The sequence below is a fragment of the Danio rerio genome, chromosome 8 (assembly GCF_049306965.1).
Source record: "Danio rerio strain Tuebingen ecotype United States chromosome 8, GRCz12tu, whole genome shotgun sequence".
Classification (NCBI taxonomy): domain Eukaryota; kingdom Metazoa; phylum Chordata; class Actinopteri; order Cypriniformes; family Danionidae; genus Danio; species Danio rerio.
Genome location: NC_133183.1, coordinates 15,242,261 through 15,266,686, shown reverse-complemented (window position 1 = coordinate 15,266,686; position 24,426 = coordinate 15,242,261). Strand labels below are relative to the sequence as shown.

General features: G+C 35.1%; 2 protein-coding genes and 1 long non-coding RNA gene across 3 annotated transcripts; 2 read left to right on the top strand and 1 right to left on the bottom strand.

Annotated features, from left to right (window-relative positions):
* Window positions 1-1,434: 1,434 nt before the first annotated feature.
* Window positions 1,435-3,004, top strand: LOC141375587 (uncharacterized). The gene is made up of 2 exons (XR_012384152.1): window positions 1,435-1,474; window positions 2,492-3,004. It is a non-coding gene; the product is annotated as an uncharacterized lncRNA (long non-coding RNA).
* Window positions 2,769-4,764, bottom strand: fut9d (fucosyltransferase 9d). The gene is given in 2 exon segments (NM_001077246.2): window positions 2,769-4,530; window positions 4,709-4,764. A coding segment is annotated over 1 exon segment (1,119 nt). The 5' UTR covers window positions 4,523-4,530; window positions 4,709-4,764; the 3' UTR covers window positions 2,769-3,403.
* A 15,536-nt stretch (window positions 4,765-20,300) lies between these two features.
* On the top strand, window positions 20,301-23,059 carry LOC137496311 (uncharacterized). Its single transcript, XM_073910118.1, has 7 exons — window positions 20,301-21,285; window positions 21,613-21,707; window positions 21,807-21,857; window positions 21,976-22,354; window positions 22,442-22,618; window positions 22,708-22,796; window positions 22,918-23,059. Exons 1-7 carry the CDS (start codon window positions 20,397-20,399, stop codon window positions 22,936-22,938), a joined length of 1,701 nt encoding a protein of 566 aa, XP_073766219.1. The 5' UTR covers window positions 20,301-20,396; the 3' UTR covers window positions 22,939-23,059.
* Window positions 23,060-24,426: the final 1,367 nt, after the last annotated feature.

Here is a 24,426-nt window from a genome sequence, read left to right as displayed (position 1 = left end):
CACATGCTTTATTAGGCCTATAGTATAATGAATTTTCCAGAATGTGACAGGTTTGTACAAATAAATAGATGATCATGTAGGATGCTGCTATTATTGCTTAATTTTCATACACAATCATATTGAGCTTTTGGGCTATAAAGTAAAAATGAAATCAAAACTATGATTTTGTTAGCTCAAATTGGCTAGTTGTACAAGATGGCTCCGGTGAGCTTCCGAGACACATGTGTGTGTTTACTTCCGGTCGTATAGAACTACGAAGGAAAGATTTTGCATTTTTGATAACAAAACGGAGCATGTTTAAAATAAAATAAAAAAACTAAGTAGTTTATGGATCAGCGACAGGAGTAAACATCCTCACTACTGCATACCACAGTGCATTCTTTCCCTGTTGATGCTAAAGTTCGTGCTCAGTGCTTGCAAAAAAAAAAAAAATTAAAATGTTTAGCCTTTATAATCTTTAACTGAAATCAGAAAATGCACTTCTTTTTTCTTTCAGTTTTTCAGATTACGACTGTCTGAGGTATTGGGCGTGATTAACATACTAAACATGCCTCTCCAACAGTCAGTTGACAACAATCAGAAACGGTGAGGTGTCTATTAAGTTTTAATAACTCTTCTAAAACTCCTTTCTCAACCTTTTTGAATAAAAAGCCTACTTTTGTAACCACGGGGAGTAACACCACAACAGAAGGTAGGATCCAATATGCAGGTTTATTCACAGTCAGGCAAGCGATGGTCAACACAGGTGCAAACAGGTATTTGGAGACAGTCCAGAATCACAGTGGAATACAGGCTAGAGGTCAGAAAGGCAGGCGGCAGGCAAAGACAAAGAGGCTAACAAGGCTAACGGTCGGTACACAAGATAACAAGACAGGGAAACCGCGTTGTAATGTCACCTTACAGATAAACAAGACTCGGCAAACTGAAGAAGTGAATGTGTGGCTAAATAGTGTGTGTTAATCAGTCTCTGAAAGTCCTCAGGTGTGAATGTAAATCAAGCTAAAGAGAAAAGAGAAAGCAGGTGTGTGGGCGAAGAGCATGTATAAAGTTGAAGTCCATTAACTGGCAGATTTGTAGTTTCATGAGTGAGTGTTTACCAGCGACATCTGGTGGTTTGTTCACTGGTAAACATGACAACTTTACATCCAACAAGCCATTCTCACTGATTTCTCATTTAATAATCTGTATCTCTATGAACTGCTTCACATTTAAATAATGGTTGCAGCTTTTAGTACACGTGGACGTTAAGCTTCAAAGAGAATGCGAAGCAGTTGGTGTTTTAAGGGCCAAATATATAAGCACATAATTGCACAGAAACAAAGACAGCTTCATTTAGGCCTACGCTTGAAAAACTACACCAAGTAATCCTCAGTAATGGGCTTGTTGGCTAGCTTTGTTAATCGTGTTTCTTTGTTTGTTTTGTTACTTTTCAGGCTGTGTGTTGCTATTTGTCATGGGAACAGGTGAATCAAAAGTGTTTAGATTTGGTTGTTAGTAGTTTCCAATAGTAGTGTTCAGTAGTTTCCAATAAACACACCAAAGGCATTGGTGCTTTTGTTCTCAAAGTTGATGGAGTGTAGCCTATGTTGAGTATGCGTACAGGTACAGTTGAAGTCAGAATTATTAGCTCCCTGTCTATTTTTTCCCCTAATTTCTGTTTAATAGAGAGAAGATTTTTTTCAACACAGTTGTAAACATAATAACTTCTAATAACTGATTTATTTTATCTTTGCCATGATGACAATAAATAATATTTTACTAGATATTTTTCAAGACACTTCTAGACAGCTTAAAGTGGCACTTAAAGGTTTAACTAGGTTATAGGTTAACTGGGCAGGTTAGTGTAATAAGGCAAGTTATTGTAAAACAATGGTTTGTTCTGTAGACTTGGAAACAAAAACAGCTTAAGGGGCTAATCATTTTGTCCTTAAAATGGTGTTTAAAAAATTAAAAACTGCTTTTAGTCTAAATAAAACAAATAAGACTTTCTCCAGAAGAAAAAATATTATCAGACATACTGTGAACTTTTTCTGAATCTGTTAAACATCATTTGGGAAATATTTAAAAAAAGAAAATCAAAAGGGGGCTAATAATTCTGACCTTAACTGTACATGTGTTCTCACCAGCATCAGCTATACAAAAAGCTTGGTCCCCAGTAGTATCTGAATACAGACTTGCATATATAAGCCGACATTGCACTTTAAAGAGATTCATGACAATGTAGAATATAAAAAGTCATTGGTTTATAAAAAAGTGAAATACATTAAAAATGCTTCATTATTTTTTACAAATTTAAGTGCATTGAACATAACGCAATTAAGTTGTGCCAAAAATTAAGAATTGTGTTGTTTCAGCTCATTTTTCATTAAATCAATTAATTAAATGTATCAGCTCCATCTTAACTGCGTATTTTTGTTAGATAGAGAGGGAAATACTTTGAGATGTTATGGTGAACACTTGGTAATGGTATTACAGTTTAAGATCCGCCAAGGACTTTTTTTTTTATCATGTCCTGAAATGGATGGTCCTAACTCTTGTTTTTATTTTTTTTATTGTTTTATAAATTTCATAGCTGCCCTTATTTTTACTTGGTCCAATCATTTGGGCTGGGTATCTGCGGCAGCTCAAAAAGCTTGTGTCTACGTATAGCCTACATTACATGCCATCATGATATAGCCTATTGTGTTAAAGCAGAAGAATATATTGGGAATTAGATAGGGGATAGGTGAGAGTTTATAAAGTAAACACATGAAAATTTGGATCATACACATGAATTTATTTATTCTGCAAGGAAAACACCAAGCAAATTGCATATTACACATGCATTTAATATATATGTATACATACAACTACATTGTAAACCAACACCATTTAAATTTAATATGAATACATGCAAATGTTACTGATTTTTAAAAAAATATATGTGGTTAATAGGTTTAAAAAGCTACTTCACAATCTCTTAAAAAACAAACACAAACTAAACCATGAGACAACTTTTCCTAAATTGTATTATACTGTTATTTAACATCTATTGATTATGAAAACCCTCCATGAATTATAAATTTGTACAAGACCAGAAATACGTAAAAGAGCTTTTAAAATTTTCAAAAAGTACATATTTCTTGTACCTTCATTTACTCAGAAATAAAGGTACATACCTTTTCAAAAAGAACATATTTCTCATATCGCTCAGAGATAAGGAAATGAGAGCTGTCATTGGGGCAGTACCTTTTCAAAAGGTACGTTGAGTCCATACTGATAAGCTAAATCAGTACCTAAAATCTAATGTCTACTAATATGTAACCAAATATTGGGCAAACATACCTTTTGAAAAAGTACCATCACAGTGACGGCTTGCATAACTTTATTTCTGAGAGTGTAACAAAATCTGAGAAACATTCTGCTAATTAAAATACCATTCATATAGATCATGAGCCTCTTTATAATGCCTGTGTCGTGCTATATAGTCACAGGCAGTGCAGATAGGCAGAATAAACTCTTGTGTTTTCTGAATCAAATGAGGGGTTGGAGAGAGATGTTTCCTCCAATTGAAGAACCTGCGATAGGCAGTTTCATCCTTGTCCAGCTGAAGCAGATATTCTGCTAGTGTCTTTGCATCGGGGAAGTCGTTGACATGAATGAAGGACTCAGCAGGAACGAAGGCTTCATAGTTTTTTCTTGGAGGACCCAAAACCACAGGAACGGTGCCTACAGCAAGCGGCCCATTTAACTTCTCCGTGATGTAGTCCTTGTGGATGGAGTTCTCAAAGGAAAGGTAAAACTTGCAGCTCGCTAAGGTTGGATAGTACTCGTTATAATCAAGAAACTTTGCGTAAGCCTTTCCGAACAGATGCACTTTGATGTGCTTGCTGAATTCTTTGTAAAACTCGTTCCTTGTGCCGACTCCTGTCCAGGCAGCATTGTTGCTTACGATCCAACACACCAGTTTGTCTTTTTTGGGAATTACAAACTGCTCATCTGCTTTTTTTCTGGTGTTCAAGCGCAGCCGGACAGTAATATCAGCATCCTGTCTGTAGCTGAGAGTAAGATTGAACAGGTTTTCCAGGCCTGGTATTTTTATGGTGTTGGTCGGTGATTCAACATGAAACCAAATCCACCTCTGGAACAGAGGACGAGGAGACCGAGGAAGGTTGGACAGGTCCCGACTGATGGCTTTGTGAAAAATAAGGACAGCATCTGAACTGTCGTAGAGTGATCTATTGTCGGTCAAATGACAACCATCAATATTGTATATGGTTTTACAGTCACTGAAATCAAAGAAGTAATTTTCAGGCCAGAACCAGAGAAGAAGAACAGGTTTATCTTCTGCTGCATCCGTAAGAGAGTCGCTGTCCTGCCCAAAGTAATTGTCTATATATTGTAGTGGTTTAGGCAGAGAAAGTGAGCAGCTGGTTTGATATGAAGATAAGAAATACAGAACTGTGAGAGAAACCAGTCCTGCAAACACCAATAGAGTAACCAGACGAAGCACTGAAACTCCTTTTAAATTTGGGCCGGACATTCTGTGATCTAAAGAGAAGCATTAAAAAATATTTAGTCTTGACAATGAAACACAACAATGTATTTAAATAAATTTGAAAAAGTTGAATCACAAACAAAATAATCTTTCTTACTTTAATCAATTTTAATTTCACTAATGTTAATAAGATTAAATTTTTAATTGTGAAATAGAATTAAAACTCCTCACCCCTTTCAAGAGCCCCTGAGAGATGCTTGCAGTTTTATTTCACGTAAAGCCAGTCTGTCCGACACCAGATGTTAACACTTATATTGAAGGATGTTTGTGAATTTTTGCTTTAAAGTGAACTGGAGCTAAATTTTACTTTGCAGACTTTGAAGGACTGACCAAAAGCTTTCAAGACCAATCACAAGCCATTATGCAAATATTGTCAAATATCCATTGTTTGGATTTAGCCTGAAACCCCTGAACAGGTTAATCAAGATAACAGAATGTTCGGGATGTGCTAAACGCATGAAACTTTTGTTCTGACAATCAATGTCATTCATTCAGTATGTTTAGATGTTTGATTCAAATTAATAATTTTGAAAAGGTGCACTCAGCCTAATCAATTTACTAGAAAGTGATGAGTAAAAAAAAAAAGGCAACAAAAAAGCAGGAAAAGGAGAGGTGACACCGACAGAAATTGTCTCTCAAATAAAGCAAAGATAAAAAGAACAGAATAAATATATGTACATATTTAGTACATATTTAGTACGTTTTGCCTCGACCTAAAGACAGTAACAGGTGAAGTTGAAGCCTTGAATTTAAAGACACCTCAGCGCAATCTGTGAGTGACAATGTTGAAAGTTTATACCCTTTGTGAGCCAGAGAGGGAAGGACCTCATTATCAATATGTGTTGTGTTTTAGACCATGAATTAATTAAATTACTTTAGTTTAGCTTAAATATTTTTATTTGAAAAACATATATGTTTTACAACTAAATCAAAGTAAAGTTGTACTTCGTGCAAAACAGTTTTAATACATGTAATGTTAGCCTATATGCTATTACTAATTCTTTTGTTTTAATAGACCCAGCCAGCATTTTTCAATAGTATCTGGATGAAGCCTTTATGATGCAAGCTGAGACTGCATCACTCAGCGATGCAATCTCAGACACAATGCACTCAATGGAGTGAGTGACGTCACTGTGACGGTAGGGTTAGGTGAGCGCATTAAAAAGCATTGGATGCAGCTCAGATTGCACTGCACCGAGTCTGCATCCAGACCCCTCTCGCATTTTTGGTTTTTAAAAAAATGTTCAATAGACACCTAAACAAGGCTAAATTTGGGCTGGCAGTGAAAATCTAATAGATATCTAAGAATAGTTATCAAATAAACAGAAATGAATGACTACACATATAGGGCTCTATTTTGACGGTCCATGCGCAAAACGGAAAGCGCAGGGCGCAAACACTGTCAGGGCGTGTCAGAATCCATATTTGCTAATTTAAGGAGGGGGAAATCCGCTTTGCGCCGTGGCGCATGGTTTAAAAAGGTTGAGTTTATTTTCTTAATGAGTTATAGGTGTGTTTTGAGAATAAACCAATCAGAGTCTCATCTCCCATTCCCTTTAAAAGCCAGCTGCGTCGCGCTATAAGCGAATTTGCTATTTAAAGTAAGTAGAATTGGAAAAACTGAACATTTCACAAACAAACAGTTAAAAGTTAACAGTTTTTTTTAAACAGAAAACAGTTAAACAGAGCATCTACCGCGCAAGAATGAGACATAATCTATCTACTTTCACTTTCGCTCTTGGATAGGGAAACCTTTACGCACAGACATCATTTAGTCTATAAATAATTAATTTTGTTTGTTAAGCAAAATATTTGTTTCAAAACTATTTCTAAATTCAGTTCTAATTTCCAGCAAACGAATAAATGAACAATAATAGTTAACAGGTTAAAACCAGAAACTATTAATGGTGGATTTTCTGATCTGTGGAAAAGTCTATCTGTGTTTTAAACAGGCTAAAACACCTATGTATGACGCAGTTAGTGAGGTTATGTGGTAGTATAAATGTTACTGATTTGACATTATAAGCAGAGTACTATACGAACTCTTTTGAGTGTTGATACTGACTTCTGCTTGATAAAACTTTCTTTGACTGAATCTCTGACTCCGGCTCTTCTTCATCATCATTATTGGGTTTAAACACCATAGTTTTTTCATTTAATCACAATTTTTTCTTAATGTCTTAATGACCTGTTATCTAATCTCTTCAAAAGGTGAACCTGAGTTTACTGACACCACCCAAGTGTCTCTGAATAGCTGACATTGTTTTCAAAGTTGAAAACAAATTCCTTATTATGGGACTGGATTTGGATCTGTTGATATGTGTATTTGATAAATATGATTATTTAGTTATATACAACTGTAGTTAAAATGTTAATCAGTTCAGTTCTCAGTTCTCAGTTTCCTTTATTTATGTCATTTAACACATCACAACAGAATTGTAATGCAGAATGAAATTACGTTGCAACAGACCCAACAAGAACATAAAAAAAATCACTATACAAACACTATAAAATCCTAACATAATAAATAAGCTCTTATAATTCCATAAAAATATAAAAATGTAATTATATTTGATATAACCTATTTTAAAAAATCTCTGAAGAGAACAACTTAATACTTAAATACGTACTGTACTTCATCATTTGTTGTAATATTAACTATTTATGCTATAGTTTAACAAAATTTATTGTTTAATTATTTAACACTAGCTATCAACAATGTTTAAGTAATGGTATTATTCAAAAGTCTTATAATGACAGGATAAAAACTATCCCGAAGCCGCACTGATTTGCTCCTCAGGCTTGTGTAACACCTGCCTGATGGCATGAGCGTGAGCAGGCTATGACCAAGGTGGGTTGGATCCAGCCTGATCTCACAAGAAAACGCAAGTATTTTACGTTTTGCCAGTTTAGTGTCTAATTCATACGAATTCGTACGATTTCAGTCGTACGAAATGATACGATTTTAAAAAGGAGGCGTGGCACCTAACCCCACCCCTAACCCCAACCGTCATTAGGGGAAAAGCAAATCGTACTAAATTGTACGAATTAGATCGTACGAATTCATAAGAATTAACCACTAAATGAAAAAGTTACGAATTGCCGTGAGATTGCCTAGATAGACAACGTAGTTGATAAAGTTCCTCGATAGATGTCATTTTGACTCCAACAGACCTTTCAGCTTAACTAGTTTGTTATTCCCACATCCTGCCTAAAAGAGCAACTCTGGCACAACTCACACAGAAAAACCCAACAATAACGTAAAAGAGAGCAATGGAAATTCAGCAAAAATCATTACTATAGAGCAGTGGTCACCAAACTTGTTCCTGGAGGGCCGGTGTCCAGCAGATTTTAGCTCCAACCCTAATCAAACACACTTGAACAACCTAATCAAGGTCTTACTAGGTATACTTGCAATTCTAAGGGCCCATGCCGGTTTGGTGTCCCCAGAGTTAATATTAGGGGGCCCAACCAACATCATCCCAACACAACCTTCCCCCCCATCTGCGGCACTTCTCTTCTAGAGAAAATCTTATTTGTTTTATTTCAGGTAGAATAAAAAGTCTATTAAAAAAAAAACATTTTAAGGTTAAAATTATTAGCCCCTTTAAGCTATTTTTTTTCTTTTGATAGACTACAGAACACACCATCGTTATAAAATGACTTAACTAATTACCCCAGTTAACCTAATTAACCCAGGTAAGCCTTTAAATGTAACTTAAAGCTGTATAGAAGTGTCTTGAAAATTATCTAGTCAAATATTATTTACTGTCATCATGGCAAAGATAAAATAAATCAGTTATTAGAAATTAGTTATTAAAACTATTGTGTTTAGAAATGTGTTGAAAAAATTTGCAGTCCGTTAAACAGAAATGGTGGGGGGAAGGGGGGGGGGTAATAATTCTAACTGCATGTTGACCAGTTAGGGTTACGTGCTTCTACATTCTTATCCAACTACTAATTTCCTTTGATTTTGGGAATAATTTACAGTTTAGGGGTAGGGATTATGCATGGGTAATATTGAGAGCTGGCGGACACACCAAGGCCATTAGCACTCATCTGAACAAAAGCTGCGTGTGAACAGATCAAACAGACCGAAATAAGAGTCCACATTCTGTACCTGCATAAGAAGAAAAAATTTGACAAATGTAGTGAAATTTCAGCTGTCTCCTTTGCATTTCTTTTAGACTTGAATTATTTGCTTGGGTACGTCACTTCAGTTTTTGTTCTCACCCTCAGGTTTTTTGATGCATAACCAATCCAATAGTATCTGGATGCAGTCTTTATGATGCAAGCTGAGACTGCATCCTTCAGCGATGCAATGTCAGACACAATGCACTCAAATGGAGCTAGTGACGTCCCTGTGACGGGTATGGTTAGGGGTGGGGTTAGGTGAGCCTATTAAAAAGCATTGGATGCAGCCCAGATTGCACTGCACCAGGTCTGCAGCCAGACCCCTCTCAACCAATCAGAGAGATCTTTTTTTGCTGACGACACCCAGATTTACTTACCTATTAAGAAGAATGACCCTCTCGCACTTAGTACCTTACTAAGGTGCTTAGATGAGATCAAAATCTGGCTGTCCCACAATTTTTTATCATTAAATGAGGATAAAACAGAGGTGATTGTCTTCAGCCCTATATTTATAACGTTCAGGCCTCTTGATCAGGCCTAGATTTGGGCTGCTTATCTGCCTACAGATCGCCCCATGTCCGCAATCTGGGTGTCATCTTTGATGAGTCATTGAAACTTGACAAACAAATCAGTTCGGTTATTGGCTCTAGTTTTTTTTCAATCCCACCACTCTAGAGATGGCTGTGCATGCATTCATTACATCTTGGTTAGACTACTGCAATGCACTTTACTGTGGCATGTCAAAATCCCAGGTTTCTCGCCTTCAGCTGGTCCAAAACGCTGCTGCTAGATTTATTTGTAATTGCAGAAAATATGACCACACTACCCCTCTTCTAAGAAGCCTTCATTGGCTGCCTGTGCAATTCAGAATTGATTTTAAAGTGTTTTTACTGGTTTATAAATCCCTCCATAATCTAGCCCCATCCTATCTCTTAGAGCTGCTTTATCCTTACACTCCTGTGAGATCTCTTAGGTCGAGTGAGCAGAATCTTCGTTCAGATCCACAGTCTGAAACGTAGAGGACAAAGCTTTCTCTGTGGCAGGTCCTCGTTTGTGGAACACCTTGCCCCTTGAGATTAGAATGGCTCCATCATTATCTATTGTTAAATCACTTCTTAAAACCTACCTCTTTAGCTTGGCTTTTAAAGATTATTTTAATAGTTCATTATACTGCTATTTTATTTTTTTTTTACATTTTTACAGACGTCTCTCTTACTTTATTTCTATGTTTTTATATTCTGTCTTTTTATCTTTTTTACCTTGTCTTATGTACAGCACTTTGGTCAGTTTTGTGACTGCTTTTAAATGTGCTTTATAAATAAATTAACTTGAACTTGAACTTGGCATGCTCAATCTAAATTAACCTGATGAGAGGCAACGTGTTATGATCCAACACACCAAACCAACTAGCTGGATTTATGCTGACCAACAGCCCAAGAAAGCCCAACGGCTGGCCATCGGCTTAGTGTGTCCTGCCCTCAAGCGAATGCTGACTGAAAGTACTTGTTTTCAAAGACACTCACACACTTGGAAGGGACCGAAATGTCCTCTGGCACTTGAAGGTATTTGAAAGGCATGTGTCAGTATTTGAATGCCATGTCAACCTACTGACAGCTAATAGACGCAATTTTCAAACGCCCTCAGGTCTGTTGAGGCGTGTGATCATTAGTGGGTTAGTATTTATGATGATAGACATATTTCTAGTACATATTTCAAATACAAAATTGTTTTTTTATTCCCATACTGATAAACTTCTGGTAAACAGTTAATGTGACTTGTTTTTTCATTTTATACGGTTCCTTTTACAGCATCGATGTTGTAATGTAATTAAAATACAATCAGTTAAATAGACTTTAGCACTATTTTAGTCGCTCAAGCATAAAACGAGACGAAAAGCCTTTTACTCGCACACGCCCGCCAGGATCAGCAGGCTAGCGCAGAAGCTCCAGTGAATATACTGGGGTAAAACAAATGTTCACATTTTAAAAGACATGGTGGGGGAAAATGTAATTTAATGCAGTGCTTCTTGTAAAATCTGAGACCCACTTCATATTGGATATCACTCAGTCAGTGGAAATTGCAGATTTTTAAAGAAAACAGACCTTAAATGCGCCGATTTTGCAATGGTATACAGTTCTCTGGAAGCGCTTCCGCATATACCCTTGCATTTGATAAAGTTGATGAAAATGGCTTAATATTCCGAATCAAAATACTTTAATGTCTTGTCTTTTTGTAATAAAATGTGGCGTCTGCATAATTTGTGCTGTAGAAGTATGGTGTTATTTTTCTTTATTTTTCAATCAAAATACTCTAGTTTTAGGGAAAAAGGATACAGTAATTAAAAAAAATAAAAGATTGCAAATTAAAAAAAAACTTACTGTATGTCAATGATAATGAAATACTTTTGTCACTGTTTTGATGGTCCGTGTGTTAAATAACATTGCATCTACATGCTCATTAGATTACAGGTAGGCTGTTAGGTTGGGGTTAGTGCTAGTTGACATGTACTTGCAAAGTTTCTTATAGTCAGTTAAATGTCTGTATCAACAGATATTAAGTAGACAGTCAACTAATACTCAAATGGACCATCATAATAAAGTGTTGCCAATATTGTGGATTGCAGAAAATAAACTATTGTCCTATTATGCAGGAACCATAATTTCTCTTTCATTTTGCTTTCTGTTCTGCTGAGATTTATCGCACATCTAGAACTTTGCTTGTGCGATGAAAAGTGTTGACGTCATAAACGATAAAACATTAAATAATATTTTTTTTTTGCAATAATTACCATGTACCTAATTTTTCCCTAAAACGAAATATTGTGACTGAAACAAATCTATCTCCATACACTTTTAGCACCCACTCTCTGTGGTTTCTCAGCTTTAAAGAATAAATCAGAAGCAGTGTCTTCCAGTGGTGGAAGTGACGAATTACAACTACTCACGTTACTGTAATTAAGTACACTGTAAAAAGTAAATTGTTGAAAAAACATTAAAAAAGTAAGGATGCATAACTTGATGCAGGAAGAACTTTGAGTTGTCTCAACAAATGAAGTTTCACAAATTAATTTTGAGAGGAGCACATGATATGATTGACTGCAGCTGGCCACTCATCTACACTCATCAGCTAGCCAATCAGATCGATCCAAACCCACTATAAGTAACCTAGCCAAGAACTACTCCCTTATCTTTGTTTTCCAGAAGAAACCCCCCATCCACCCCTTCTCCTTTCCTCTTTTGCCGAGGGGAGCTCTTGAGAACACCTGCATTTTACTGATAAAGACATTCTTGTCGCATCAACTGAAGCAACAGTTACTGCTGTTGAGTCAATTCATTTTTTTCTGTTTAGTGGCTGATTTTTTTTCAAGTTTGCAAAACAAGTAATTAGTTCTAGTTAGCATATCATCCTGTTTTTAATTATTTTACTTAAAAATGAACACAAACTTACTTCATTCATTCATTCATTTTCCTTTGACATAGTCCCTTTATTCATCAGGGGTCACCACAGTGGAATGAACCGCCAACTTATTCTGCATATGTTTAACATAGCAGATGCCCTTCCAGCTGGACCCAGTACTGGCAAATACCCATTCACACTCAGACACCTGTACCTCATGCCTTTGAACTGTGGTGGAAACCGGAGCACCCGGAGGAAACCCACGTGAACACAGGGATGCCCACTGACCCAGCAAGGTCTGGAAGCAGCGACATTCTTGTTGTAAGGCGACTGCGCTACCAACTGCACCACTGTGTCACCCCTCTTTCATGCAACTGATAAACAAGCTTAGTTTTCGATCGTCACTTCACGCATGCGCAAATTATTTAAATATTAACATTCTTGTTCAACACAAAAATGTATGTCCAGAAAACTCAGTTAAACATTTAGACATAACATTTTAGCGAACATTGTTGACATAACATATATTTTTATGTAGTCAATTCTTATTCACAATTCTTAGTAAAAATAACAGAAAAAGTACAGTGTGCTGAACAAATGGTGATTTTGTGTTTTACAGTGGACATTTTTGGCGTATTTGTACTTTCATGAGAAAAATTTTAAGTCTGTAATTTTACTTGTACTTAAGTATAAATTAAGGTGAGTAATATACTTCGTTACTTTTAAAATCACAATTCGTTACAGAGTACTGTAAATAAATTAATATATCAACCACGCACTGACCAGCATTTCGGCAGCCAATAAAAAAAGGTCATCTTAACGGACCAATGAAAAGCCTGGTACATTATATAAACCGAAAAACAAGTTCAGGCTACTGCAGATTTACGTGAGCTGACTGTCGTCAGTCACAAAGTTATCGATTGACATGGAGATTCAAGACAGCAGGAATCTGAAGAACAATGAGGAAGTGAGGAAGAAATAGCAGAGGATGAATGCCCAGGGCCACATACAGTAAAATGTAAAAGACAATTTACTGTATGTCAGAATAAGAGACTTGAAAAAAGCTATAATATGTTAGTTTTACCTTATTCTTGACATTAACATTCTAAAGTTATGCAAAATATTTTAATTAACTATTGAATTACTATAAAGATTATGATCACTATAAAGTGCCTATGATTTGCCACAAGACTGAATCAATCCTTTATGAACATAATGAGAAATAATGAAATTCTGATGTTTTAGTATTATTGGTTAAATCTTTTCACACATGCAGGAAGAATTATGTGTTTTGAAATATGTTTTTGCTAATGTTTGACATATTCTTTCAATGAATGGATGTGATTTTGCCATGCCCCACACACTGCTCAGCCACATTCAGTGAATCTAAAAAGTAGGTAAATTAGATCAAATTAAAAAAGATTTGTAAATATACTTCATTAAAGTCATTTTAATAACTTTTATTTTGTTTTCATAATATTATTAATCACACTGTTAGCCCAGAGTTCATGTCTAATGATAGTTTAAAGGGCCATGAAATCCCCCTCTTTCAGCAGGGTGTTTCACATTTCTAGTTTGGAAAAAGTCAGGAAAGTGGGTGTTTCTAGCTCTGTTAAGGTGGGAGTGTCGGGGGAGAGAAATAGGGAAGAATTTGAATAAAAATGGGAGTTTCCATTTGGGCACGCGCTGATTTTCACTGAGGCAAAACAAACACGCACAGGAGAAAAACAGTGACTGTGTTTATTGATGGTGGAATGTTTGATACCGCTTGTCGTATACGAGAAAAAAAAAAACTCTGCATTCACAGCAGATCTTTCAGTCCATAATATTGTACAGATATTAACGTAAACTTTAGAAACTAAGAAAACATTTTGACTAAGGTCTGTCTTTAAACACTGAAAGAGTACTGCTGACGATACGAACTGTAACTTTGCGATCTAAACAAACAAAGAAAGGGCACTAATCGCACACACTTTCCAAATCTGTAGAGACAGGACAATCAACACCAACTGGATCTGTGTCTTTTTTAAAGGAGACGAGCAGCAAATCCGGATTTCACAATCTCCAGATGCAAAAAGCTCTCGAGTAAAAAATTTTCAGAGCAAATGTATTTCTGCCACGTGTCGCGTGCACTGATCCACACGTGAGTCCAATTGTGCTCTTACAGCTGGAAAATTAAAACAAAACCTTTGTTGCAGCACATTATAAAATCATGACCCGTATCTCCAAAACAAATCTTATTCTTTTCCCACTTCTTTTGGCAACCCAACATGGCGTCTATCTGCCGTCTGAACACTGTTTCAGGTACAAACAGTCTTGTAAGCTAGCTTTCATATTAATGAAGTTGCACGGCATACACAATAGAGCGCGCTGATTGGTTCGAACCAAGTCTCTCATGAATGAATGCAGCACACTCAGAGACGTCACAAGGTACTCCCAGGTACAGACATAAAGTCTACACACTAGATTACACGCTAAGATCTCATGACTGTGACGCAGCTTCAAAAATTAGTTTCTAACTGGAAGTATAAATTTGCTCGAAATTAGGCGAAAACAAACCATTTTCACTTTTTAGTGAAATATTTGTGTCCTAATAGTGTTTTTAGCAGTGTGGGACACATATACGACCGTCAACAGCTCAAAAAAAGGTGTTTTACTGTTTTGTGAGCCTGTAAGTGCAAGTACTTAAATAATTTTATATTTAGTTCATTACTATAACCTTTTAAGCGAATTCTACTTTTTTGTAGACAAAGTTTATTGGATGAATAACTTTAAGTACAATAGAGTTTTTGTCTGATCCCGCACCTGCTCCCAACCTGACTTACTGTTCAGGCTATGGCATTTTCTCGTGGCTGCAGTTGCAGGACACTTCTGGTGAGTATACTGTAAACATTTCACCCAGTTTTTATTTAGGCTGTTTGTTAATACAAGAAAAAACCGTTTTAAGTATGTTTCGCTTAAAATGTATACTAAATAGTTCATGGGAGCTGTTAATGTAGACAAATGAGACACGTGATTATATTTAAAAGGACCAACTGAATTATTCTTTTTCTTTTTTCTCCACACAGATATTGTGAGGTGTTATTTGTTAGCTTGTTAAAGCTACTTGTAGTGTAAGTAAATAATATGTTTAAATTTTGTTCTAAACTTTATTTTATTTCATTGAATACCAGGGGACTTAAAGACAGTATTAAGAGAAAAGCAATATTCTTATTTTGCAAAAGTCAACAGGCACAATGTATATTTTTGCAAGAGAGACATTCCAGCGCAGAGGACTCAACCTTCTGGAGAAAGCAATGGGGTGATACTATACTGTTTAGACATGGAACTATAGATCTGCTGGCGTAGTCATATGCTTGAATAACTGTCCTGGTAAAGTAGTTAAAGTGAAAGGAGATAAGGATGGACACTGGATTGCTGCAGTTTTGATGATTGAAGGTACTCCACTGATTCTTCTAAATGTTTACGGATATAATGGTCAATATACAAACAAAATATTGCTGAATGCATTTCAGAAACTATTAGAGAGTTGAAAACATTTTTCCCAACTGAAAATATGTTGGTAGGTGGTGGCTTTAATTGTGTCCATGATGAATGGATGGATAGATTTCCAACAAAATATGGTTATTATGAAATGAATGTATTACAAATGTTTGTATTAATACTTCCCTAATAGACGTTTGGAATCATGTTAACCCTGAAGTAAGGCAATATTCATGGATTAGACCCAATGGAAATTGTAAATCAAGAATAGATTTTTGGTTGGTAACCCAAGAAATTTTTAAATATGTTTTGCAAGCTAAAATCTCTGCAGCTCCTACAACTGATCATTGTGTAATTACTGTCACACTGATCCCAGGCTCTGAAAGAACATGTAGGCAAAAATATTGGAAATTTGATGCAAACTTGTTAAAAGAAGAATATTTTTGTGACATGGTTAAAAAAATCTTATATTCAATTATGACAAATGATGAGATTGATTCATATGGAAAGAAGTGGCAATTCTTTAAATATAAAGTGAGAATGTACTCAATTAATTATGGTAAAATATTGTGTAATAAGCAAAAAGAATTAGAAAAACAGCCGATAAAAGACATTAATGATTGTTGTAAAAAGGATTTATCATTAGAACCTAATAAAGAGAAAATGATTAGATTACAAACTAAATTAGACGATTTCTACTTAAATAGGGCACAAGGGGCATATATACGATCTAGAGCAAAATGGATGGAAGTTGGTGTAAAAAACAGCTCTTATTTTAGTCGATTAGAAAAAAGTAGACAGAAATGCAATTACCACCTTAAATCTAAATAATAAAATTGTAACTGATCCAAAAGAAATAAGTAATGAGATTTTTAAATTTTATCAAAGCCTATATTCATCATCATTTTCCATGAAAATTTCTGAGAATTTCTTCAAAAATTCTATAATTTTATTCCTAAAATTGATGAAGATTTTAAAATGATATGTGACTCTGATTTAAAAATTGAAGAACTTGATGCTGCTATTAAAAAAATGGCTTTAGGTAAATCACCAGGTCAAGATGGACTTGCAACTAACTTTTATCTTTTTTCTGGAATGATATGAGAGAAATGCTCTTTAAAGCACTAAAAGAATGTTTAGAAAGTAATACACTACTAACTACAATGAAACAGGCTATAATTATTTTCATACCTAAACCAAAAAAGACAACACTCTTATTGATAATTTAAGACCAATTACTTAACTTAACATTGATTACAAAATATTCACTCATGCATTAGCTAGTAGACTTAAAGGTGGTATAGGTAAAATTATTAGTGATACACAATCTGGGTTTCTTCCAAATCGACTAATACATAATAACATTCGCATGGTGTTAGATTTACTGTATTAGACTATTCACATTTGATAGAGGATGATGGTATAATACTATTTCTGGATTTTCTAAAAGCTTTTGATAAACTTGAACACCCTTTTGTTTTTCAGTCTCAACAATATTTTGGGTTTGGGACAAAATTTATTAATATTATTTCAATGTTGACAATATAACCAATAACAAGTGCTGTTTTACTTCAATCGGGTACTACAAAGAGATTTGATATCAGAAGGGGAATACGACAGAGAGATCCAGTAAGCCCCCTTCTTTCTTACTTGCTGCCGAATTATTAGCACTGTATATTAAAAATATTAAGCCATTAAAAGTAGATCCTTGGTAATCACACAACTAGCTGATGATACAACTTGATTTCTGAAGGACTCTAATCAAATACCGATTGCCTTAAAGTCTATATCATTGTTTTCTAATGCTTCAGGGTTACATTTAAATTTGAAAAAAATGTGAGATTCTAACTCTTCACAATAATACATAAAACTCATTGTATAATATCCCAATTAAAAGCTAAATAACATACTTGGAAATAACTATTACAAAAAAATTTAGGGACAGGGAAAAAAATAATATTCATACTGTTGTACAGAAAAATAAAAAAACATTAAGTAGCTGGTTACAAAGAAATATTAAATTTTTCGGGAGAATATTATTAACAAAAATGGAAGCAATATCAAGATTAATCTATCCAGCATATTGCTTAGGTGTAACAGAAAGATGTATTAAACAAATTAACAGAGTTCATTATGAGTTTATTTTGGAACAATAAGCAACATTTATTTTGAAAAAATGATTTGGTAAAGTTATCAGAGGAAGGGGGGTTGAATGTTATTGATTTTGGCGTTATAAATGGAGTAATGAAGTTAAAATGGTTACAAAGCTTTGTTAAAGATGAACCGTCTTTATGGTTTAGCATCCCTTTTCATATTTTTCAAAGGATGGGAGGAATTTCTTTTCTTCTAAAATGTGATTTTGACTTACTAAAATTGCCATTTAAATTGTCTGGTTTTCATGCAGAAGTGTTACTATATTGGAAAATGTTGTACAAGCACAATTTTACTCCACATAATGTTATCATTTGGAATAACAGGTGTGTTCTACATGACAGGAAATCTTTATTTTTTAAAGACTGGTTTGACAAAGGAATTTGGAATGTAATTCATTTAATGGATGATGATGGTAATATGTTGAGCTATGATCATTTTATAAATTTAGAAATTTAGTTAAAGGTATAATGCAATACTCCTCTGTAATACCTACACTAGTTGATTTGTTTATAAATAATTATTCATTTTTGGATATTAAATGTAACAACAAGGTCTTGAGATCACTACTGACAAAAGAATATTTTCCTCTTCCTGTTAAAAGAAAAGTTTTATCTGAGAGATTTTCTAAAGCGGACACTATTGAAATTAGAAAAAGATACCTGTCATTTCCCTTGTTACCTAAAATGAAAGAAGTACATTTCAAAACAATTAATGACATCTATCCATGTAACGAATTTCTTAGAATAAGATTTCATTTAGACAGTAATATTGTATTTTTTTGCTTGAAAGATATAGAATCCCATGAACATCTTTTTTTATAGTTGTTCCAGTGTCAAATCCTTTTGGGACAGATTGTATTAGTGGTTGATAACTAAAAATGTAACACCTGCGTTTGACTATCACATTGTGAAATTTGGCATTTTTATGAAAAACAAGGAAGTTGAATTTCTATGTAATAATATGTCGATTGTAGCAAAATTTTATGTACACAAATGTAGATTTGTTAACGTTTCTTCTTGTTTCAAAGCATTTAAAAATGATTTCAATATGTCATATAAATCTATAAAACAAGTAAAAACAAAAGGTGCCTTAAAGCTCTCTAAGCTTTTGTCAACATATATGGACTGACCCCTCTGAATGTAATGTATTTTCTTTTGTATTATTTAAGGTTTATTTTTATGTTATTATTAATTTGTACTGTTTTGTGTATTATATGCTGCTTGGTTATAATTTTATATATGTTTAACAATGGAAGTGTAAAATGCCTGTTTGTTATTTGAAGTTTAAATAAAAAAATTAATTTAAAAAAAAGTTTGTCTAGACAATAGTAAAATACGAGATTGCTAGAATATAAATGTGTCAATGTGGGAATGGATATAAACAATTTAGCAATATATATAAACATGTAGCCTATCAAAAAATAGAAGTGAAAGTCACTGATGATATTTTAAGCATGAGGATTAAAATATCAGCCATACTTATTAGGGTCGAGTCAAACCATTCATTTATACATTCATTAAAGAATTTACCCATACAAAATGTCAACCTCAACACTACCAGTGACACATATACAAACGCACGCAGTACAATAAAGAATGAATGAATAAAAAGGGAGCAACATTATTATGTCAATAGAAAAAAAAGCATGCATCCAAAATCAAAAGAATGCTGAGTTTATACGAAGGACGAAACCGGCAAAAATAAATAAATAAATGAATAAATGCGCAAATAAATAAAGAAATTGGAGAATACATTTACATTTCTGCAAAAATAAAACAAAATAAAAAAAAGAATAACTAAATACGCGCATATATACATAAATAAGCATTGAAATCTATAAATTCCTGTATAAATAAAATAATTAATAAATAAATACGCAAATAAATAAATGAGTAAATAAATCCATGAATGCAGGCATAAAATAAATAAATACGCAAATAAACAAATAAATAAATAAATGTCTGCATAAATAAAAATGGATAAAAACGAAAATATATAAATAAATAAGTAAATAATTTCTGCATAAATAAAACAAAGCATAAATAAATAGGAACATATATGCATAAAGAAAACTATAAATAATAAAATAAAATAAATAAATAAAAAATAAAAAATAAAAAAGCTAATATAACAATAAATGAGTAAATAAATCCACAAATTCCTGCATAAATAAAGCAAATAAATATGCAGGAATTTACGAATTTATTTATGAACGTATTTATTTATTTGTTTTTACCTATTTTTGTATAGTTTTTGAAGGTTTCGTCTTCTATAGGTTTTTAGTAAAATAGTAAAAAAAAGTAAAATAGTGAAAAACAAATGTTTTTCAATGATTTTTATTGTTACAACTGTTTATTTTAATTAATTTCGAGTTTTAGTTCGTTGTAAAACTGACGCAGAATTCATTTCATTAAGGCGTAACGCTGGTGTTTTACAAGTTTAGCCTGTTTACCGGGCAGCCGCTTGCATACAGGCTATGAGTATGTGTGATCAGTTATTGATTGATTATAAGGCATATACTTTATGCAAAAACAACATGGCACTTTTAAATGGCCACAGAAACGCTCCACAGAAACGGCCCAGCATGCGTCACATTTAGAATTGAATGTGAATGTTCGAAAGGTGACATCATAGCTAAGAGAATGCGAATGCAACTCTGACTTTGGCATTCTGCGGTTAAACTAGTTGAGCGATGGGTCAACGTAATTGTCGTTGCAAAAAGGCAAACAATGATTTTGAGCGTGTGCACGTTTACCATCACGATGCACCGCCACAGCTCACCAATTTGGTGGAAGCTCATAAACATCCTGTTGGCGTAGGTGAAGATAGTGCGAGTGAGGGGAAAAATAAAAAGAGAAAGGAGGCCAACCGTAAAAAGAAAAGAAGGTTCAAGTTGTGGCGGTGGTTCTCCTGTTTGAGTGCTGCTGAAAAAAATAGTACACTTCAGGTTGATGGAGAGGCTCAGGACACTGGGGCAACTGCAGCACCACCTGAAGTACAACCTTCCTCCTCTTCAGGTGACGGATCTCTACAGCAGGTCATTCATACTGTAGACCTCAATCTTCAGGAACCTTCAGCCAGTGACCCTGAAGTCTATCCAACAGTAAAGAAACATCTTACTGTTCAACCTGATGTCCTCCGTTCTCCAGTTCTGAGCAGCAATACTGCTCAGACTTCATTCGACTGGAACTTTGAAATCAGCCAGACTCCATTGCTTAGTCCTGACTATTGTGATGGCCTGGCTCTAGCACGCACCACATCAAGGTGGAGCAATGATTTCACTAAGACTCCAACACGCACCACATCAGATTGGAGTACTGACGCTACCCGGACTCCGGTACACAAAGTGTCAGTCTGGAGTACTGATGTCACCCAGCCTCCATTTCACTCATCCACTTCTGATTGTTGTAACAATGCCACTGAGATTCCAGTCCCCGATGCTTCCGAGGGGAGAGCCAATTTCCCTCAGATTTCACAGCACACAACGTCAGACTGGAGCATCAATGGTGGTCAAGCTCCAGTCTGCACACAGGCCTCTGTTTCAAAACAAATAGAGAATAATGGAAAGATGACAAGTCAGGGTAAGTTGACTGTCCCTTAAACACACCACACACACACAAACACACACACACACACACACACACACACACACACACACACACACACACACACACACACACCTGCAATACTATATCAGGCCATTTTAATGTTTCCATTTGTGACCCTGGACCACAAAACCAGTCTTAAGTTGCACAAGATACATTTTTGGCAATAGGTAAAACTAAAGCTTATTTATTCAACATTCAGACCTCATTTTCAAAAAATGTACACTGATTAAGTAAAACATTTTGTCCTGTTTTACACTGGTTGATATTTCATATTACTTAACCTTGGTTTTGTTTTAATAGTCATCAATTCTTGCCACTATCTGATCGATGACATGCTGGGTGAAGGATCCTTTGGAACTGTGTACAAGGGGCGACGTCTACACGATGACTTAAAGGTGCCTTTCATTTTTCTGGATTGGATAAATAGTAACAAATACAATATGTTAGCTGTACAATCATTCTTACTTACACTTTGCTTATTTCTTGTTTATTAGGTGGCAGTGAAATTTGTCACAAAGACGGAAGATGTGGAATACATATGTATCGTAAGTGATTTCTCATAAGACAAGCTACTGTTGTCGAAATTTTGTGAAATTATGATTCAATTCATAATCTATAAAAGATATATCTATCTAAACATCATAAAAAATGTATTTCCTGTAGTCGGGTCATTCAGAGCCCTTTCCTCTTGAAGTTGCACTTCTCATCCTCGCCCATGGAGTATCCAGCGTTCCAGAAATAATCCAGCTTCTGGACTGGCAGGACCAGGAGGACCATTATATAATGGTGTTGGAATACCCTTCACCCTGTGAGGACCTATATGCTTTCACAGAAAGCTATGGAGGATTCATAAGTGAAGATTTAGCGCGTGTTGTTATGCAGCAGGCAACTCAAGCTGCATACATGTGCTGCCGCAATGGTGTTCTACATCGCGATATCAAACTTGAAAATCTATTGATCAACAAGGAGACTCATAAAGTCAAATTAATAGACTTTGGGTGTGGAGACCTTCTCAAGAAATTACCCTACGATTCATTTGCCGGTATGTATTAACCCTTAAGCTGTGAAAAACGATATTCTGAATTTATAGCAACAAATGCTAATTGATGCAAAAATCTTTTACCTTTAGGCACCCTTGAGTACTGCCCCCCAGAGTTTGAGGAAACGGGTGAATACAATGGGAAGCCGGCAACAGTCTGGTCCCTTGGCATCCTCTTGTTTGTATTGGTGTGTGAGGACTTTCCCAACCCTCAAGAACTGCACATGATCAATGAGAACAACTTCTCCAAAGCTGGCTTGTCCGATGGTAAGCTCTTTATTTTAAAGACTCTTACATGCAACATCAAAGGAGGTGTGAAGTTCAAGGTAAACAGATGTTTCAACTGTTTTTCACAGAATGCTGTCAGTTGATTAGTTGCTGTCTCCAGCAAAAGCCAGAGCAGCGGATTCAATTAAAAGAGATTCTTCTCCACGAATGGTTCAAGGTATGAAGCCTAAGCAGAGTATTTTGGGAGGGTTAATTCAAACACAAGACTATGGATGTTAGCTTAGAGAATATTAGATTTGGATTGACTTTTGATAAACTAATTGCTGTTTTTATTTTAGGACACCAACCTGGAGAACTGAAGAACAGCCACCCTACATGTTATTGTCTTGAGAGGAACGTTTCAGGCTGTTTGAGGCAGGAAATCTTGAGCAGGAGGTGGCTCCTCTCAAAACAAACAATAAAACATATGCATTAATTGAACTCTTGTGAAGAGTATTATTTGACAAAAACAATTCTAGGAGAGCACATATTTACATAGTACTGTGAATCTTGTTTCTGTCATGTATGATAAGTATGCAATGCATTTCTTGTGTCATGCTATTCTTACAGTTAAAAAGATGACTAGAGGCTGCATATTGACACAATAAACGTGTCAAAAAAGTCACCAACACAAAACAGCTGATGATAAACATCATTTTAAGCTGTAAAATGACATCACATTTCCACTCTGAAAATGAATATTTAAAATAACAGACACTTCCCTGCCACATGTATTTGTTCTTCAGACATCTCACCAAGCAATGAGACGTTTAAATGCTGTCTAATAGACTCTAAACGTCTGGCCAAAAGAAGGCTAAATTTGGGTAGGCAGTGCAAATCTATATGGCTACTTGATGACTTGATTTATAGATAATTATTCATTCATTCATTTTCCTTCGGCTTAGTCCCTTTATTAATCAGGGGTTGCCACAGCGGAAAGATCTGCTAACTTATCCAGTATATGTTTTACACAGCAGATGTCCTTCCAGTCACAACCAAGTAAACTCCTATACACTCACATTCACACACATACACTATGGCTAATTTAGACTGTGGCTTCTTCAATTCAGTTTCCCCTACCTGTACTGTGGGGGAAACTGGAGCACCCGGAGGAAACCCACATGAACATAGAGAGAACATGCAAACTCCACAAAGAAACGCCAAGTGACCCAGCTTGGTCCCGCTAGGAAGCCAGCGACCACCTTGCTGTGCAGCAACAGTGCTAACCACTGAGCCTCCATGCCACCTTATAAGCAGTTAGATGTTTTTCAAACACACACAAAAACGTTTGTTTTTTTTCCCTTCGCAAGTTGAATAACTGTGCATAGGTCAATTCAAACATAATACATCTAGATATGTTTATATCATGTTTAGAATTTTTGGCCATAAATACTTAAACAATGACAATATGTGGGCTTGAAATTGCTAATTTTAAAATTTTGTTTTAAATTTTTTATTTTCTGTGCAAATACAAAAAACATAAGTAAATTTTAAAAAAATTGTGAAAATGGCAATGCCATGTGAAAGCAAATCCGAGCAGCAAACCCGGATTTCACAATCTCCAGGGCCCGGTTTTTCAAAAGTAATCCACTAGGATTTTGGATAAGGGATTGGATCAAATCTTGAAAATGGGTTTTTCAAAAGAAAAAACGGATTACATAATCAGATTAGATCACGTAATCTAATCTTGGTTTTGATTTGGATAGTTTGGGTTTTTCAGACCTTTTTTGTAGGATCTGGATCACTTTGATCCAAAAAACCTGGATTAAACTGATCCCATCAGAAGGGTGGATTTTGCGTGGATTTCA